General features: G+C 36.8%; 1 protein-coding gene across 1 annotated transcript in view; it reads right to left on the reverse strand.

The window, feature by feature from the left end:
- Window positions 1–165: 165 nt before the first annotated feature.
- LOC108970977 (small G protein signaling modulator 1) overlaps window positions 166–20,222 on the reverse strand; it is a 33,441-nt gene continuing 13,384 nt past the window's right edge. The window contains exons 2-13 of the mRNA XM_018936732.1: window positions 5,186–5,585; window positions 4,007–4,226; window positions 3,722–3,949; window positions 3,146–3,650; window positions 2,942–3,078; window positions 2,522–2,681; window positions 2,301–2,460; window positions 1,213–2,242; window positions 901–1,025; window positions 658–837; window positions 315–592; window positions 166–254 (exon numbers count right to left, since the gene is read on the reverse strand). Of these exons, the coding sequence (XP_018792277.1) occupies window positions 166–254; window positions 315–592; window positions 658–837; window positions 901–1,025; window positions 1,213–2,242; window positions 2,301–2,460; window positions 2,522–2,681; window positions 2,942–3,078; window positions 3,146–3,650; window positions 3,722–3,949; window positions 4,007–4,226; window positions 5,186–5,585 (3,512 nt within the window). The remainder of the gene's footprint in view (window positions 255–314; window positions 593–657; window positions 838–900; window positions 1,026–1,212; window positions 2,243–2,300; window positions 2,461–2,521; window positions 2,682–2,941; window positions 3,079–3,145; window positions 3,651–3,721; window positions 3,950–4,006; window positions 4,227–5,185; window positions 5,586–20,222) is intronic.

Consider the following 20,222-nt stretch of genomic DNA (forward strand, 5'->3'; position numbering starts at 1 on the left):
TAAATATTCATGTTTGCCTCTGCAAATATCAATATTTCTCATTTCGCTTTAGTAACTTTACTATTGGAAGCCGCTGTTAGTAGTCGCTTACGAAGTGGAATTCAAGCGCTCGTTTACTAAACTCCATGCGATGATTTCCTGCACTTTACAACAACATTAAATTATTTATTTATTTTCGATTATCATTTGCAACTGCAAGACAAAACTCCGTGCCAGTTGCAGCACCGCTTGGGCATTATGTCGCTCGGCCATTTCTGGAAATAGTTTAACAGTTTTAAGTTACTTCAGAACAGCAAAGCAAACAAACAACTTACCATTAAAGAACTTGATGACATCCGTAAAGTCCATGCTGTTCGACAATATTATGTCACGATAAGTCTCCAGTAGCGCTAGAGCGAGAAAGAGCACGAAATGACTGGAGGCGACATGTTTGGCCGCCCAAATAACTTCCCAGGTCGCGAACACATCATCATAAACAAACTCACGCTTGAAATCCAGCAAGAACCAGCGATAACAAAAATAGAAATGTGTGTAGTCGCCGTTCGAATCCATTAGGTCATACATCTCCGAATCCAAAATTTGTATGAGTGAACTGTAATATTGTTTGAGAGTTCAATTTTGTGCTACAATTGTTAAGGAGGTGGCAATTTCACTTACCGCATATTCGCAAAGTGCATGTCCATGGCCCCGCCATTCGGAAAGTTCTCGATCATGCGCTCCATAAGCTTGCAGAAACAACTGTAACACAGTGACTCGTCGTCAAATATTACGAGCAATGGTGCGACCAAGTCACACATGCCTTGCATATAGCCGACCTCCAAATGTTCCCACACATAACTGTACAAAAAGACAGACATAATTTAATCAAAGCAAAAGTCAGGCTAAACTAGAAGCGCTTACGTCGATATAACATTCCTGAGTTTGTCCAAATTCTCATTGGCAAAATACCAGTAATTTCGATCGCAGCGTTGCACATCTTTTTCGATGCGATGTAGGTTCAAGCCGAATTGTTCCAGCAATTCGCTCTGAAATGAAGAAATGGGGATCAAAATATTAAATATAATTAAATTCTTAGTTGCTTTAGGGGAGCAAGCTATTAGAAATCTAAACTCCTCTAAAACACATTCTCTGGCATCAAATGATCTACTGAGCCTTAAAAAATTTTTGCGACCCTGTATTTATTAACTTCAATTAATTTTGCAACCAACTTACACTATAAACACCACCATTCGAGCTTGCCGGTGAAACACAAGCCGATTTCGGTTCCTGTAATGCATCCATAATAGAGCGACTACTCACAACAGCAACTTCGGCATGCGCCTCTATGGATCCTTGTTCCAATAAAGTTGGCATTTGTTCACATTCCGATTTTACGTCCGGCAGCCAATTAGCCACATCAATGGAAGCATTCGTTACAATAACAGCCGAAGGTCGACCAGCAACATTCGTCTCTACTGCTGTCAGATCACGCTCAACTTCGTCGGCAACGTCAAGTTGTGCCGGCAAGTCATCGGCGCTCAAAAATTCCGGACTCAGCACGCTCTTATCTCGCTCTTCTGTGGAATTCAAATTCGCCGATATTGATGTATGCAGATTCAATTCAGTGTAGCCAAAACCAGCGCCAACCGTTTCATATGAAGACGAAGATGGTGAGGTCTTTTCGCTCTGAGCGGGTTGTGAGCACTCGTCAGCTGCTTCAACCGGCATTTGCTCGTTTTTGTTGCTTTTATTCGAAATTGGTTCATTGATGCCTGCATCAGTGACCTGCTCTTTTGGCAACGTAACTTCTTCTTGTGGTCTGTAGATATCTTTATTCATGTCTTCTTCGTCCTCATCTTCTTCCTCCATTGTTTCGTCTACATTTCCCGAGTCAGTGCTTGTCTTCATAGCGCGTGGTATGGGTTTGACGGTTAGGTAATTTTGTCCATTTCCTGTTGCTGCCTCGACTTGTGCTTGCCGTTGTTGCTCTTCGTCGTACTCTAACTCACCAGGATCCGAAATATCAGATATATCTTCAAAAACTTCATTCTCTAATTCACCCTCGTCTATATAGGCGGCACGCACAGTCTTATCATTGCCACTATTGCTGCCCGAACTGAGTTTGGCCACAGCACGTGCTGTCTTCTCCTTTTCCCGTTGCTGTACAATTGCATCCACTGCCAACCATTCGCTCATTGTCGTCTCGTAATAGTGTTTGCAGGTCTCATCTTGTTTCTGTCGCTCCTCTGATGTCGAACCAAAACTGTTGACGTCAATTCTTTAGATACTGTTTAGTTGGTATTTTGTTTTTGAAGACTAACCTGTAATGTCCAAGCAGATATGGCCATATTTCCTTCCGCAGTTCTGGGCACACCCCACCAAAATACACAAGCCGATAGACGTCCACTTCGTTTTCAACAACACCATTGACATTTAAAGCTTCCCAGCGCTCTTTTGTTAGCCCATCCTCATCGGCTTTTACTAAACGAGTTGGTAAGGTTATGTTTTAAAAGACAAAGATGAGCACTATTTTTCAGCTTACATTCCGGTGTTATGCGTCCATTTACCAACCCTGAGAGATGAGTGCGTACTGTTGACAAGTGTCTGCAGTAGGCTAGCCAACCATAAAATGCTCTCGATATTATTTGTCTTCTCATTGTTGAGCAAACCATCTCAATACTCGTATTTTGTTTTGTCTGGACCTACAGAAAAAGACAGAGGGCAGTCTAAATTGCAACATGGTCTTCGAAAGATCTGATAATTTTCATTACTCCTTGCAGTTATGAGGTAGTAATACCTATTCTTACAAAATATTTAAGTGAATCCTCACTCAAAACTATCGGCTGTGAAGGCCGTCAGCTTTGGGTTTCCACATAAAGAGCTTAAAAATGACATTGTGGTCAAGTATTATCAGCGCAAGAAATGTCTTCAAAATCATTTGTAAACCTAAAGATTTTCTTACCAATGGAGATTCCAGAGGATGCTGATCTATAGAGAGACTCTTGCTCGAGCAATCGCTCGACCCAGTTGTCGAACAGCTGCTTAATTGCGCACGACGTGGAGTGCTGCGCACAAAATCCAGTATGGAATGCGTAGCAGCTGAAAATAGTAAAAAATATGTCATTAAATATTTCCAGTATAATAATTAAACTATAGAAAGGCTTACCAAACTCTTCATGTTTGCTTTTGCTCACAATGCGAAAGACGTAATCAATTGGGGTCTCATCAAACGATTCCATGACTGAGGGTAAAATACGCCTGCGTACACTCTTCGGCCATGGAAATATTTTGCCGATGCCACGTTGTGACCAAAGCGGTGGATCCAGCTGACCATGCGGCAGTAAGCCTGTCTCCAAGCAACTTAGGAACTGTTGCATGTGTCCACCTTCTGGAAAATGTATCGGCGGACGTTGCACACCATCCTGCCCAACCAACACTATAATACCGCCACTATCTTCACCACGATTCTGATGGCAATGCACGTACACAATCTCATCGACATTGATATTGAGCGCATAGGCCCAGTATGACTCCTTATCCTGCTCCTCATTATCCTCCTCCTCCTCCTCATTGTAACCGTTCATGAGTTGATTTGGCGTCCACTTAATGATGAGCGTCTGCACATGTTGATGTAGACTCAAGTAACCGGGCATTTTCTCATTTACGTCTTTCTATGGATTTGAAAGAATTTGAAATTATTAATACTTATCTTTCATATTATAAATCAGAAGTTTTTATTTACCGGCACCACATAGACATTATTCTTTCCATATAACAGTGTGGCTCTGGAGTTTTGATGCAACGACTCAACATAATCTTTGGCCACTGTAGTAGAAGCTATGGATTTGAAGCCGGCGGCGGTGGTGCAATCGTCTGTGCTGGTATTTAGACTACGTTTGAAATTTAATATTGGCGCTCTTGAGCAAGTTGAGGATGAACGGCGTCCCGAACTGATACGGTGGCGTTTGACCTGTTGGGGAGCAGCTATTACCAATAATTTGGAGTCATTGACATTTAATTTACTAACCAGTTCGTCAGCATGCGGATCAGTCCAGTAATGATCGGCAGTTTTGACTCGTGTGAACTCCAAAGCACATGGCCCAACCAAAAGCGAACTCAATATGGAGCCATAGTCTGAGTCGGCTACGAGTGAGTCGCGATCGTAATAAGTACTAGCATTTGCCACTAAGTATTCAATTATTTTAGCCAACTTCTTTTCGAACAAAGCCAAGCGAATCCATAAGTATCTAGGTAAGAAACGAATATATTTGATACAAATTATTTTTTTAAACTGCTATCTTCCTCTCTCTCTCTCTCTCTCTCTCTCTTTCTCTTCCTCTTCCTTTTCCTATCCAGGTCTCCCTCGTTCTTTACATTATCATACCTAAATGAAGTATAGAGAGTTTCATCGAATTTGGGGTGACGAAGTCGGGTGTAATATGAGTCTGATTAACATTAGGAGTCTTTTATAAAAACTTGATCATTTTTATCTTACAACTGTAGCTCCATTTATACCTTTCAGTAACTTCGCAGACAAATTTTTGCGTACTAAGTTCATAGTAGGATTGAAAAATGTATCTATCAGTTTCTAATTTTATCTAACGAATCTGTATGTTGGGTAGACTTTTACAAAATCTATCAAAATATCTGCTAACTTCGCTTCTTCAACGCTACAGAGATTGTAATAAGGTGGTCCACCTCTCGTCACGAACTGAAGAACCTTACTGGCAAGCGCTAAAACTGCTCATAGCGGAGTTCCTCAGTCCTCTCAAGGGGTTCGAGGGGGTAATAATAATAGTGAAGGAGAAAGAAGGAGACGATATACAGACCGTGAAGGTAGACCCCCTCATGACGAACCCGGCTAGTAATAAGAGCGAATCGTCAATTAGAAATCCTGCCTTTAGTTTAGAGCGACTGTTCGAAGAGAAACGGAAGGGAGGAGAATAAAGGTAAATCTCCAACATGCAAAGGTGTCTTCCGTAAACATACTGTTATCTCTGGAACTATATGGAGCCGACGGCTAAGCAGCTATGGAATTATTGGATTAAGAAGAAAAATTATATGTTGAGAGTTCAGCCATTTAACCTAACCTAATATAGCCTTTGGTTTGACTAGATACCATATTTAGAGAGAGAGGATTGTTGTACAAGATTTAAAAAGTATTCTACATCCCTAATTCTTCAATCATTACTTAAACCATACTCACTTCATTGACGCCATCGTGATATTGGAACCACTTAAACTCATCGTCGTGACCGAGGTGCTGCTACCCTTTTTCAACATAGGCGGACGATTTACACTATCACTACTAGATGATGAACGTTTACTTGGATCGGCTGTTTCGATTTCCAACACTTTCTTGCTAATACATTCGGCATCTTCGCAGGTTTTGGCGATTTTATGTAGCAAAGCTGTTGTGGAGGAGGTCTTAAATAGACCCAAAGCACGTCGACGCAAACCCTGACTCAAACAAGCTTCAACAGCGGCGCATAGCTGTGTTACCGAACTGCTTTCTTCGTGTATGTATTTCTTGGTGACAGCCTCTTCCATCAGCTGTTTGACCTCCTTTTTAACAGCGGCTACGAGACGCTCCTTGAGCTCGATTTCTGTAGGAAAGAGAAGTTAAACAAATAGCATATTAGGAGTGCCATGCTTAAATGTGCTTTTGGAAATTAAATTAAAGTCATAATTACTCTAGAGCATCACATTACCATCAACGTCCAACATTCCAGCTAAGATTTCATACATTTCTGAAATGAGAACTAGCCTTAGTCACCAATACATTACGATGCCACCACTCTGATGTCAGTAAAAAAAAAAACCGTTACACAAAGTATTGCCCTATAGCCATGGGTGTATATGTGTTCCGGCTAAGTGCAGACTTGCTGTAATTGACTATGTGCTCGTATAATTTTTATGATTGAAATCACATAAAATTTCACCATTACCGACATCAGCACACTTAGCGACAGCGAGGGTGGCAGCAGCGTTCAGCCCGTCAGTCGGTAGCCAACCGAACGGTCGGCCGGTCTATAGTCGGTCGGTGGTCTGTTTGTGGTCGGTCGGTCGGACAGCAGCTGTGGATCAAAAGAAAGTCGCGGCATTGACAAGGAAGCCCACAAAGACAGCGCCGGGTGAATGACAAGGAGAAAAGTAATTCAACGACAACAACAACACGTAAAACATATATAAAAGCGTGGTGGTTGCATGGCGCGACGCGACACAGCAAGCGTTAAGTACTAAACACAGTCATTAAGCAGTACACAAGCGTCGCAGTCAGCCAATGGAGCAACAAGTGACTAACCAAAACGTGCATTGACCGTTAATTGCTGCCCTATTACTCATAAAATATCTACATGGACATGTAGTTTTGGTATGTACATATGTGTTGTGTGCCACAAAATGTTGCAGCTGAGTTAATGAAACGAAATATTCTCGCACACTTTCCTTCCGGGCATTTCGCTTAATTGCATGATTTACGAGGCGACCCATAAAAGTTCGATTAAATAACCACAAAAAGTAGCTGCTTTGGTAATAGCTGGTGGAATTAATATTATGAATAAGAACTGTGGAACTGTACTATGCATAAGCATATTCCTTTGACAGGAGACTTATGCAAGAGGTTTCTTTTTCAGCTATACAAAGACTCGACTTTAATAAACGAAGGCAAGGCTCACATGACACTATTGACAGTCATAACGAAGTCGTAAATAGTTTCATCTGCTTTGGAACTAGCTTTACTACTAATAACATTGTTAACCTCAAAATACAACGCATATCCTTAACAACAGGAGCTACTTTGGACTGAGTAGAAAATTGAGAAGTAAATTTCTCTCTCGACGAACAAAACCCGAACTCTACTAGTCATTCATAATCTCTATCCTGCTATATGATGCAGAGACGTGGATGATGATAATATCTGATGAATCGGCGTTACGAGTTTTCGAAAGAACGGTACTTTGGCAACGGCGAGTACAGTAGTCATTGGAACGATGAGCTGTACGAGATACATATATAACGACATTGACAAGGGACAGCGACTAGGCTGTCGTCCGAATGAATGAAAAGACTCCAACTCTGAGGGTCTACGTCGAATAGTACCCGCCAGGGAAAGCAGACGAAGAGGAAGATCACTCCGTTGGAAAGACCAGGAGGAGAATTACCTGTCTACAGTATTAATCTTCAATTGCCGCTAAATGAAATGGAATATCGTCTGGCGCGCTATTGGAAACTCGGCTATACCCATGTAAGCGATGTCTACACCAATAAAGAAGAAGACGAAAACTCGACTGAGACTCGTTTCTCAAGTTTTTATTGCTGTAGCGAAACAAGACATTCCTAAATGATTTTTAAGATTACTGACCATGTGACAGATATTCGTCCAAGTCCGTTCCCATTACACAGTATCTTGCGGGTGCGAGTATCTACTCTCAATCAACGATCTAACATCAGATTTACTGATCCTCAACTGTCAACTCTACCATGAAGCTGTGAAGATAAAGATAAACTCTTTCGTGTGAAATCTATATGTTATTGAGCGCAACTTTCCGAATAAATAAATGAGAGAGAGAATATTTCATGCCGTGGGACTTTTTTGCAGTCTGTTACATAGCAAGAGATCGCCCTCTTCCCGCTTTCCGTATACAAGGTTATGTTAATTTATGTAAACAGCTTTATGTTCGTGCGCCAGAAATAATCGCACTTAGACTACTAGAGACGTACATCCGTTGAGATGCCAAGAACTCTTAAGTTTGAATCCAAAAGACAAAATGTTTGAAACCTGTCATTTTCTGCGACATGAAGCTTGAAACTCTCGAACACCTTCTTATTGACTGTACATAATCTTGTATCTATGTTTTCAAATAGGGATCACCGCGTCACAGTAAGACCTAGCGGTATATTGGAATTTTTCAATATGCTGAAGCTAAGTGAGTCGTTGTAACTTAGGAGGGGCACAATAGACCTTATGTTGCTCTGCAATCCTCATTTATTTATTTAAGCCTTTCACAAATGATGATCGGGATGGCAAATGTCAAAAAGAAGTTTGGCAAAACCTGAACAATAGATTAAAAAATGGTTTTACTCATCTTCTTCCGAGCGACTTTTACAAATTGTGTTCCTCAAAAACTGTAGCATCAAGAGAACAACAAGACGATGTATAGTCAGAACTCTTTTCGATTATAATTCTCGTACAAATTTGCTGAGCGTTGACAGTTTATTTCTGACTTTGGAGATACCAGAAGACAAGTTTTTCTTATGCATGTTCCAAACCTGATAAAGCTAGAAAACTCTTCGGCTTGTCTTCGCCTTCCATCATCCTTAACTTTAAAATTCACTCAAGTATAATAAACTTGAAGACTCGCTTCGAAAACTGTTTCAAGATGCTCAAGTAGATGAAGCTCAATGGTACTCGTTATATAAATATTTATAAAATAAAAAGCAAACTCTCGCTAATCCAAAGAACCGAATATTTTAGCTGAACATATCTCCAGAAACAATTGAACAATCCCAACTTTAAGCAACAAAATATTTGCCTTTCATTAAACAGACTGTACGTATATACTGAGTCAACTGCTCTCTAATCAATGGCAAGTCTCATCGGTGCCGGTATCTACATATGGGAGGTCCCATTGTACACAACAAACAACAGTCAAACAAATAAAAACAAACATTGAGTCACTAAATCACACCAAGTAAGTTGGACAACGACCCTGTGCACAATTGCAACGGCAGTGATTATGATCCAAGCCTCCAAAGCACCTACTCCCCAACCGCCAACCCTGCACAGCGCTGAAACATTATCACGCGGCTGGTTGAGACCCACGTCTGCCGCCCATTTACGTGTTCTCGTCGACGCCAACATAAATATGGCACAATGTCCTTCGTCGGTGTTTTGTTGATGCGACATTGACGATTATGAGGTGAATCCGCCAGTCAATCGAATGAGGACAATGGCGAACGCTGGCGCCAACACACTGGGTGGGTTATGTAAATAGTACCTACGTGCACTGGGCTTAATGCGGGTGCAGTGGCAGCAAGAAAGAAACACAACATGTGGCCACCGGCAACAATTTGTTGTGGCATCATCTTTAAAGGTATGCAAAGTAGCGGAAAAATCAAACAATGAGCTTGTAGTTATTGTAATACTATTACTTAGCCCGGCATACAGGTGTTCGATTTGCATAAATGTTTTATAATTCTATTATTACTTTATGTATCTTTAGCATAAATAAAAAGCAGTGGAAGTTGTATTACATGATTTTCTCTCAGAATGTCCATACTAATCTTATAACATATTTCCACCTTAAAGCTTGTACTAAAATTCTCTAATCAATATCTACCTAATAACGTGAAGATCTTAATGCTGCTCCAGTATTACAGTGGCTATTTAAGAGCTGAGAATTATTGTAGAAGGAACCCTGAGATAATCTCAGACAAAATTAGCTTTAGAAGTGATAAGTGGTGCTCTAACTGATCTTTCTAAGTTATTAGTTCGATACCACACCTATGAAAATTTAGGATTTGTTCTTATATTCAAAAATTAACAAAATTTAAAAATACTACAACAACAAAAAAAGTATCTATTATAAAATTTTGAAATATTTTCAGTACTAATTAGAGTTATGCAAGGCTTTAAAAATAGAAATAGAGTAGCAGCAGAGGAGTATTCAAACTCGTAGGTAGACTACTGTTATGCGCATACAAACAAGCACACAATGACACTGAAATATTTAAAAATAGAAAATTAAAAATGAATGTAATGCAATTATTAGCATTGCAACTGCAGTTTCCACGCTTCTGCATAGTGCTGCTATATTCAATTACTGCGGGGTAATCAACGCCTCCATGGCGCTTGTGTTTCTAATTTGTTTGACTAGCAGTGTTGGACGTGAAATGCACAAATGTCTAGAGGTGGGTGTTGAATAGTTCAATTATACACAAATACATGTACAGTTACCGTTACATTTACGTTTCGTACGTTGGAAACTAATGCAAATGTTAGTTGTTGAATGAAGTGTTGTGTAAATTAAGTGCACACTTCAAATGGAATTACTGCCAAAAATATTTCAACTTAATTTATTTTTCAAAGTAATTAATTTATTAAAACAATTAATTTAAATAATTAATAAGAAATCTCAATTATATTTCTAAATTCGATACAATTACCTTGAAATTATGGGCAAAGTCTAAAATATTCCTCTTAAAAATTATAATGAATTATTTGATTGAAATTTATTTTTAACTAGCTGGCAACTCTGTCAAAACTATTATACTTTAAACTAAGTTTTTTGAATTTATCACTTACGTGAGTTCCATTTGATAACTATTCTTGATTCTTATATTGAAGTGAGTTTTTTTCAGGCAGGTGGCAACTCTGGCTATTTTCTTTTTTTATTAAAAGTTCGTCAAAAATCAAAAATTTTACTCAACAACATTACATTTGTTAACTGTTATTTATTTTCATTCTGCAGCGAATTGTCCTAAAGACAGGTGGAAACTACTACAAAGAACACGGACTTATATATCCAAAATCGATACAATTATCTGGAAATTTCGAACAAAATCTAAAATGTTCCTCACCAAAACTATAATAAATTATTTTATTTTTCATTATTTTTAAAAAGGCGACAACTCTGTAAAAAATATTTTTAAGCTGTGTGCTTTTGAATTTATCATTCAAGTAAATGACATTTGAAAACTATTTTTTATTCTTATATTGAAGCGAGTTCTTTCAGACAGGTGGCAGCTCTGCCTATTGTTTTTTTTTTTTAACGAAATGTCGTTGAATTTTTGACTCAATCACAGTCCACTTAATAACTACTGGTTATTTTCGTTGGCCAGCGAATTTTTCTAAAGACGGGTGGCAACTCCAACGAAAACACGGGTCTAAATTCGAATACAATTATCTGAAATTTTTTTTTGTAAAATCGATTTACTAGTTTAAGATCCATAGAATGTGAACAAATGAAGGATAAAGTGAAAATGAAACAGGAATGAAATGGATTTCGCATATTCAAAACAATCTGCTTAGGCGATTAGTTCTAGTAACAGATAAGTCCTCGAGATGAATAAAAAATGGAAATCTAGGGTATCTATACTTTAGTATAGCAACGGAACAGGGAAGAAAGATATTATGTAACAACTACACTTTTGTTTGAAAAATGTAGAAAGTACTTAATAAAACTCAGTAGGCACTAAGAATTTCAACTGATCACTTGAGTCACCTCTGTTCTTAAACAGCTACACTAATACTCGAGCGTCATTAAGATCCTTATTAAATCATGTTATCAAAGTAATTAATTAAACCAATTAATTTAATTCTGCCTTCAGCTTCTTCAGCGAATTTTATTTCATCTCTTCGATCGACTGAAAACGGGTTCCACGGAGCAGCAATTTCACTTTGGAGAACAAGAAGAAATCACACGGAGCCAAATCTGGTGAATACGGTGGTTGATCTGCAGTATAAATTGCGTTTTTTGGCTTTATATTCAATCGTAATCGTGGCTCGATGCGATAACGCATTCTCATCGTGTGAAATTCGATGAATATTCTCACGCAAACTCCTCAATACGGCCAAGTAGAACTCCATATTGAGTGTCTGTATCTCCGGAACAAATTCATGACGCACCAAACCACGAATATCGAAAACGATAATCAGCATTAACTTGATTTTTGAGTTTTGACTGGTTTTTCCTCTCCATTCCGAGGACTTATGACTTTTTTGCATGTCAATCTCATAAATCATATAATATCGGTAGTTATAATGCTCTCCATGAATGTGGGGTTAAAACTCGCACTATCAATTCTGTCCAAAGAGACCGGTTTATGGCACTCCTTTTGAAAAATTTCAGAATTATTTTGTATGCGCTTGTGTATAGATTCGGAGCAACATTCAGAGTTCACGTTTCTCTTGTATTTTTTTCGAATTAAATCAATATGAGTTTATCTAAAAAAAAATTGTCAGAGCTTGACAGAGCTTGAGAGCTGCATTTAGCTTGCCGATATATTTTACCAAACAGAAGACTTGCCGAAAATGCCACAACTAACAAACTCATCCACCTTTAGAAAATTATATTATTTTAATTAAAAAATATTTCCACTTAATAGCAAAATCAAGTGTTTTCTAACCTCAAAAGTTTTGAGTGTAGCAGATATGCCACATAAATACCAGCAATTTGCCAAACAAGCATTTTAATTTTTATAACTTTGCACAATCAAAACTTTATGAAGAAGTAATATGCAAACAATTTAATGCAAATATTCACCTCAGAAAGGTCATGCCGTTCACGCGGCTCACAATTTAATTTATTTTCTTCGCTTTTAAAGAACTTTTGCTGCATTTAACGGCATTAGAAGTTGTACAAATTCTTGTCCAAAATGGTTTTACTAAAAGCCACCTTTTATGTAGCAAAAAAACGCTAAAAATAAGATCAAAGCAAAGCATCGACAAAAAAACGCACAAAAAAAATTTTTAATCAACAAGAGCTGAGCAGTCGGCGGTGGCATGTGTGCAAGCGGGTGGCCATGCAGCCAAATCGAGCAGCTAAGGCATGCCGACTAAAAATAATTCGATTATTTTCGTTATGCTGTTGATTAAAGCACTCCTTTAGCTGGCGCACGGGCAACACGCCTACGCGGCAAATACAATTGGGTACAAGTCAATTTGAAAGTGCAATCCAAGGCTTATTGTAATCTAATTTTGCCGCATTTTGCAAGTTTGCAGAAACTTTTCAGATTTGTGTCATTGCGGCAGTATCATTTTCATAATTTCTTCGCTGTGCCATTGTTCGAATCTATTCTAAACTCTGTTGCAGTCACTTTCTGCTACTAATCTAATCTTGTCACTATCAGTGTTGCCCATTTTTTTTTTCTTTTGGTTTCAGTTGGCTTTTACCTCCGGCTATTTGTGAAGTGAAAGGATACTTTAGTAACTCGGTTAGTGGCGTGGGTTGTATCCACTGTAATTCCGCCGGTTGCACATAAGGACCGGAAAATCAATGCTGTTTCATTTCACACACATACATATGTACATATACTAACTTTCGTGAAGCACTGACTTTGTAAGTTATTAAAAGAAGAAAAATAAAAACTGAGAAAAAAAAACTGAAAAGTCAGTGAGTCTTGCATTTACTGCCATACACTTTGGCTTTATCTATCGTTTTACAATTTCACTTTACGCAACACCTTTCGATTTTTTCGCTCGATGGTTGACTGATTAGTGTGGTGGGTGTCAATGCAGTTACGTCTATCGCTTGAATATTCGTGGAGGATAGCATGCTTGCACTGCTAAAATTTTTTATTAAGCTAACTCAGATATTTTTAACGGTGCTATAAGCTTTAATGTTGTTTTATGTTTTTTTTTTTGCCTTTAAGTATGCTAAACTGTCCTTAAATAAGAAATAAATTTTCAACAGATTAAAACATTAGTAAGTTGCCTAAGGTTTTTGTTAATAAAATAGATATCGCCGACCTATTAAAAATTAATATTGAGTCTTGATTTTTCTAATAATAAGTAACGATGATCTGAAAATATGGAGAAACTTCTTTCACAAATTATCGAATTCAAAATAATAATAAAAAGTCACGTATACGCAATGTACTCGTAGTGTCACTATTGCTTGCGATTGACTTTAGTAAATAACTCAATATAATAACCATAACTTGCCGTATACACACATTTTTAAAATTTTTCGTATATTAATTGTCTCCATTGAGGTTTAATTGTCACTTTCTAGAAATCATGGCACTTTATTATTTATTTGGGCAATATTTTATGACTGATTTCATGTACCAGTATTTGGGATTTTATTATCGCTAATACCAAATTTCAACCAACAACACTACCGTTAGTTATCAGTTAATCTTTTTAGCCCAACAAACGTTCAATATTTGTTATAACATTTGTATCGTGATCCATATTGAAGATTAATGAATCGTAAGTGAATGCGATAACGTGCAATAATCATTACGTCTGAATTTATTCGCAAGGTTAAAAAATAGTTTTGCTTCATTATTTGTTTAATTTTGTTGTCTGTTTTTTATGATATGTCGAAATGGAATTTAATAAGAGTTTCTATGCTGTCTAGAACAAGTTTTTACCTGATTTTATTCATTCTAAGCTCATGGATACATCGTTATAAGAAAAACAACATCTTTCGTTTTCATTGAGAAAACCCGGATATTAACCGACATGCATATGCGGTATAAAGTTACCCGGAAGTTCGAAAAGTCCAAGGACTGTCAACTCGGCAGAACTTCTACCGTTACAACAACAACAACAACAACAGAAAGCAGTAATACTATAAGGAAAGGATTTTCTCTGAATTTCAATTATATGTATATCTCACACATTAGCCGATATTTTATTCAACCTTTAAGTCTAGATACAAGTTTCCACATATTTAGTACCAAGGGGCTTGAGCAATTTTAATTCATGAGGTAGTATACTTTAAGGGGTTACTTCCTTCTACAACGCATCTTGAATATTATCCTAAATTTTTAAGTGGATCCGAATAACAGTTTCGAAGATACGGCCTTAAGAACTTATGCTCTCGTGGCTAGTTACGCTAAATGCACGCTCTTTAAACGCGTTTTTTGGAAACTGTGTTTTTGAAGTCGTTTGGCAAGATTTTTCGAGAACTGCTCAACCGATCTTCATAAAATTTACACAGATCTTTGAGATACAATTCTAAAAAACTTGGACTAGGAATTTTTTTCGATTACAACCATTTGAATAAAAAAAAATGTGGCGAAGTATTCACTAAATTTTAATTTTTTGTAAAAATTTCTTTCAAAAATCCTATTTTTTGTTTTTTTGTCCTTCGTCCAAGTTCTAACTTAAGTTTTAAACTAAAACGCGTATTTTTTCATTATAATGATCCTGTAAGGAGTTATCTTGCAAACGCGGGCGTATCTTTTTCCCGAGGGGTTACCGGAAAAGGTTTAAAATTTAAAATATTTTTTTCCCAAAAATTTCAGAATTTCTTTGGTAATAGTATAAATTTGTAACTATAAAAAATTCTAATAAAATATTGATTTTTTTTATATAAAAAAAATTGCTGTAGAAAGGCTACTTTTTTCCCGAGGAAACCCAAGTAACCCTTAAAGGCATAATTCGTGCAAACTTATATCTCATTATATTAATTGCTTCTCGATTAGTATACGGTGCCAAACTATTATCTGTAGCAATATGTTCCAAGAATATAAAAATCACGTATACGCAGAGTAGCTCCTATATTAGCAGACTTTCTTCTGTATGAATAATAATGTTCTGAGCAAAATTCGACAATCTGGTTTTCCAAACAATGGTCACGCAATACAACCCTCTGATTGCTTGATATTTTCAGCTGAATATGGAAAGGTTACATATACGCACTGCATTCCATTGCTTTGATACATATGTTTGGGAAAATTTACTTGACTGATCTAAAAACCGAAATGTAGAATTTTTTAACGAAAGACATTAACTAATAGCAAATGATTATAATATTGCTTTTCCCACTACGCCTCACACACTAAACTCATGCGCTTATGTGCGCGCTTCGTTTCTGCAGATGAAAAATTACTCATACGCAGTGTAGTCCATTAGTAGCAAAGGTAGAAGTGGGTATATTTATAACTAAATGAAACTTTCAAGTAATACAATTATATTAATTTAAATCAGAAATATTAAAAAAAAATTTTGTATTACTAAATACGGCAAATAAACTAAAAATAAATTAATTGGACTTAAAATGGTTATGAAGAAGCATATATGTACTAGTATTATTAACAGCCAACCCAGTTTCAGTTATATATATTAAGTTTAAAGTAATTAATATCCACAGCTATTAAATAAAATAAACAATTCTATTAAGTTCAAAACGTATTGTGTATGAGAAACGTAGCTCTCTTCCATACTCTTCACATCAAAGTTTATTGAGAATAAAATAAATAAACCGAAATACTGGATTATTATTTGAGATCAGTCGAAAAAAAGAAAATATTTGTCATGAAACGAAAATCACATTAAAATGAAAATTCTTCATGAAAAACGAAGAGTAACGGTTGAAGTGAAAATTTCTCACAGAGAATATATATAATATGTATATATATGTAGCATACAAGCAATTGCATGCCGTTAAAGGCGGCAAACATTGGCTATAAAAATGCCATTGAACTCTTTCTCATGAGCTGCAATACAAATTTTAATTTTTTCTTTTGGCTTGTCTCATATGTATGGACATTAGAGCGGGTCGATTTACATGGAGCCAAAAAAAAACTGGAAAAAAAATGAACAACTTTGCTTAAGGGACTATGGGTCTGAAACTGATTTCGAGTGAGCGATATTTAAAATGAAGTTTTTTAAGGATCATACACATTTTTATTGCAGTTATTATCCGAATAAAATTTAATGCAAGGGTGTCTTTTGATATTCTATTGATCATTTGCCTGTATAGGCCAGATCGCACAACCCCATCCCATACAACCTTATATTCAGATTTACTAAACTTCGCATCACAAGTCTCTGGCTCAAAACCGGTTTTAAAACCATAGTCAGTTAGGCAAAGTTGTTCAGAATCATTCGTAAAATTTTCCACATACGGAATTTAAAAAAAAGTCGACCGGCTCTTATGTACATTACAGTATATGACTTGGCACACATATTTACATTCAGCTATCAACACACACCTGCGCAAGCAACACCTTTTTATGCACATTAAAACTTGTGGTAAAAATAAATTAAGTGTGCAAGTGCTATGTAATGCAAATGTATATATTATATGTAAAGTGTAAATGAAGTAGTAAAAATTGTATGTCTGTATATAAAGTTGCATTTCACCACGCGTTTATTTTATGATTGTTTCAAAATTAATGCCTCCATAGGCCGCGGTGCGACGCACGTGATGTGCCGTTGAACTCACGTATTTAGACGCACACAACCCGGTAAATGTGCGGCCACGACGCGACAAGCGCGGACTTAGCGGTCMTTTGTCTGTCTGTCTGTCTGTAGCAGATTTGCCGACATGCAAATTTCATGGCAAATTAAAAATGCAACGACATGTACCTGTCGGTTTGTATGCTAAATATTTTCGTTTGACCCGAAGGCCTGCATTTGGTGATAAAGCATTTTTTAATGCTGAAAATTATGCAAAATCACAAACAAAGCATAAAATTACGATAATTTATGCACACAAGCTTTTGCTGCCCAATATTTACCCTTCGGAAATTACAAAATATTGGGTATTCGAAAAAGTCTTTTCATTACAGTCGTATATCTCCAATGCTACCAATCACATCGCGTCATACCATATAGTGTTAGAAATGTGTGATTTTAAGCTTCATATAACCATTTTCAATTTCCATTTATGTTTGTGGAAGTTGTAAAAAAAGTTACAGCTGTTCAAAAATGCGAGAAACAATAAAGAAATTCGCGATATTTAAAATTTTTGTATAAAAAAGGCAAGAATGCCACGCAAACCACCTATGCAATATGTAAAGTTTATGGAGATGATGTATTAGTTCGTGTAGCACAACAATGGTTCGCTAGCTTCCGTTCTGGGAATTTCGATATGAAAGATGCCCCTCGCTGTGGTAGACCTACCGTTGAAAAAGTCGATAACGGTATGGAAAAGTTTGACCAGAATCGTCACATAAGCAGTCATGACATCGCTAAGGAACTTAACATTCATCATCAAACGGTTTTGAACCATTTAAAAAAGGCTGCCTACAAAAAGAAGCTCGATATTTGGGCACCAGATGAATTGTCTGTGAAAAATTTACCATTTCTATAGCGAATGACAACAGGAGACGAAAAGTGGATCAAATACGACGAGAATGTGCGAAAAGGTCATGGTATAAACGTGGTGAAGCTCAACAAATGGTCGCAAAGCCAGGGTTGACGGTCGAAAGGTTATCCTGAGTGTTTTGTGCACTCTGAGCTGCTCTAACCTGGTCGAATGATTGATTCTACATTTTGCTGTCAACAACTGATGAGATTGAAGCAAGAAATCGTCAGAATTGATCAACAGAGACGGCTTGTCTTCCATCAGGGCAACGCTCAACCACACACATCTCTGATGACTTGGCAAAAATTGGGAGAGCTTGGCTGGGAAGTTTTAATGCATTCCTCATATAGCCTTGACCTTGCACCATCGGACTACCATTTGTTCTGGTTAAGGCAAAACTACCTTAATGCAGTAAAGTTGGCTTGAAGAGAAGCTTGTCAAAATTACTTATCGTAGTTTTTCGCCGACTACCCTATATTTACCTTTCAAAAAATACAAAAATATTTAATAAATATATCATATATCAAATAATGTGCATATTTCATTCCGACTGAAGGCAGCTTGATTTAATTAACCCATTTTTGACATAACATAAATGACTAACTCATAATTGATGACCTGGGAAATATGTGAGAGGCGTGCAAGCAAAGTTTTAGTTGTCAAATACGCCTACCACACACGCACATACTTCTATGTGTACATAACATAAATAAATTTTGTTTTTGCTTGAAATTAAAAGCAAATATTGTGGCGCTGAAGTTTGGTTTGTGCGAGCGCATTTCAATTTCAGAACTTTTGTTAATGAGTTACTGGGCCAAGTAAAATACGCCAAGTGCTTCCAAGCCAATGAGCAAACAGCATTGTGCATTTGTATGCGTATCTATGTGTATTGTGTAACACTGTTATGCATTAATTCACCGTTATTTATTCACAATTTTGCAGCGCCTCTTTATTACTTTCACTGCTCGTGGGTACATAACAAACCACACACACATATACACACAAACACACACATTAAAAATACAAAAATAAATAAATATTTACATGCACATAACTGTAATAAAATTGCAAATAAATTAATAAGCGCTTTTTATTCCCGTAGCGCATGCAGCGACACCCACACACGCACACACACGAGCTGGCATGAATTCGCAAGGGGTGAGCGCTCGTCAGTACAAACACAACAATCCACTCAAAATCACTTCGCATAAATAGCCATTTTGTGGAGCACACTCAAGTGTTCAATAAACAGCACACACACACACACACACACACACACTTAAATAGGTATACACGTGTGGGTGTGATTGAAGATTGTGGTATTGCTAATGTGCACCGTTGCTTTGCTGTCAATTCAGCATTTGCTGATATTAGCGCTGTGATTTTGGCATTTAACGAGCTTTCGTTAATGGCAAATGCTTGTGACAATAAAAAACAAATATTCCATTTGCCCCTAAATAGGGCAACAAAATTATTGTAGATAAATATGTATGAGTTAAAGATAGCGATATGAAAGTATAAGCGCAATGCTCGCTGTTTAATCAGTTCAATTAACTTATAACATAAATTGATATAAAAGTTCGAGTCTTTTAATAAATAAAACAACGCACATTTATAGAACTTAATGTTCTTTAATTTAATCTTTAATCTTTAATTTAAAATTTTGTTCCTTCATACCGTAGCCAAACTCCAAGAGGACTTTCGAAAAAAAGGTGTCTGGCGGTGAGGAAGATTTTTGCATTTAAACATATCTCAAACACAAAAACCAAAAAAAAAATGTTATTCCATATATGAATCTTTGTGCCTAAAAGAGATAAAATTGCACGAAAACTTAACCTACCCCCCATATATCGATCATCCGGCTGTCTTTACTCCATGTGATTGTACGTGAAACAGGTGGAACACATGTACATGATAATAGTTAATAGGAACTTAGCTCTTCCTTACCTGTTAATCTTACATTTATTTTTGAACACCCTTTATAGGTTCTATATCCCTAAAAAGGTAACTAATCTATTTCTAAAATTTTTTAATATTATATACCATATACTATATAGTAAAAAAGTTGTTAGTACTATGCATGTACTATAAAGGTATTTCAGCAACAGGCCAAAAAATTTCTATTTCCATATTTGCCATATTTTATTTTACAATATTTTTAACCCTCTACAGTAATTCCCGCATAGTTGTAACTTGTGCAAATGCATTATTTCTGATGCGAAGAAAAACATTATTATCAAACAAACAATTGTAAGTATATATGTACACATATTTTATTTGTTACAACAAAAATTGGTTCGGGAAATGAGTAGATACCTATATTGAAATTGACAGCTAAATCGATAGGCGCATCTGCTAACATAAGTCTTTACATACATATAAAAAAAACAAGTAAGGAAGGGCTAAGTTCGGGTGTCACCGAACATTTTATACTCTCGCATGACAAGTTTCATCAAGATATCTCAATTTTTACTC

Source organism: Bactrocera latifrons, unplaced genomic scaffold (genome assembly GCF_001853355.1).
Source record: "Bactrocera latifrons isolate USDA-ARS-PBARC rearing strain unplaced genomic scaffold, ASM185335v1 scaffold_32, whole genome shotgun sequence".
Taxonomy (NCBI): domain Eukaryota; kingdom Metazoa; phylum Arthropoda; class Insecta; order Diptera; family Tephritidae; genus Bactrocera; species Bactrocera latifrons.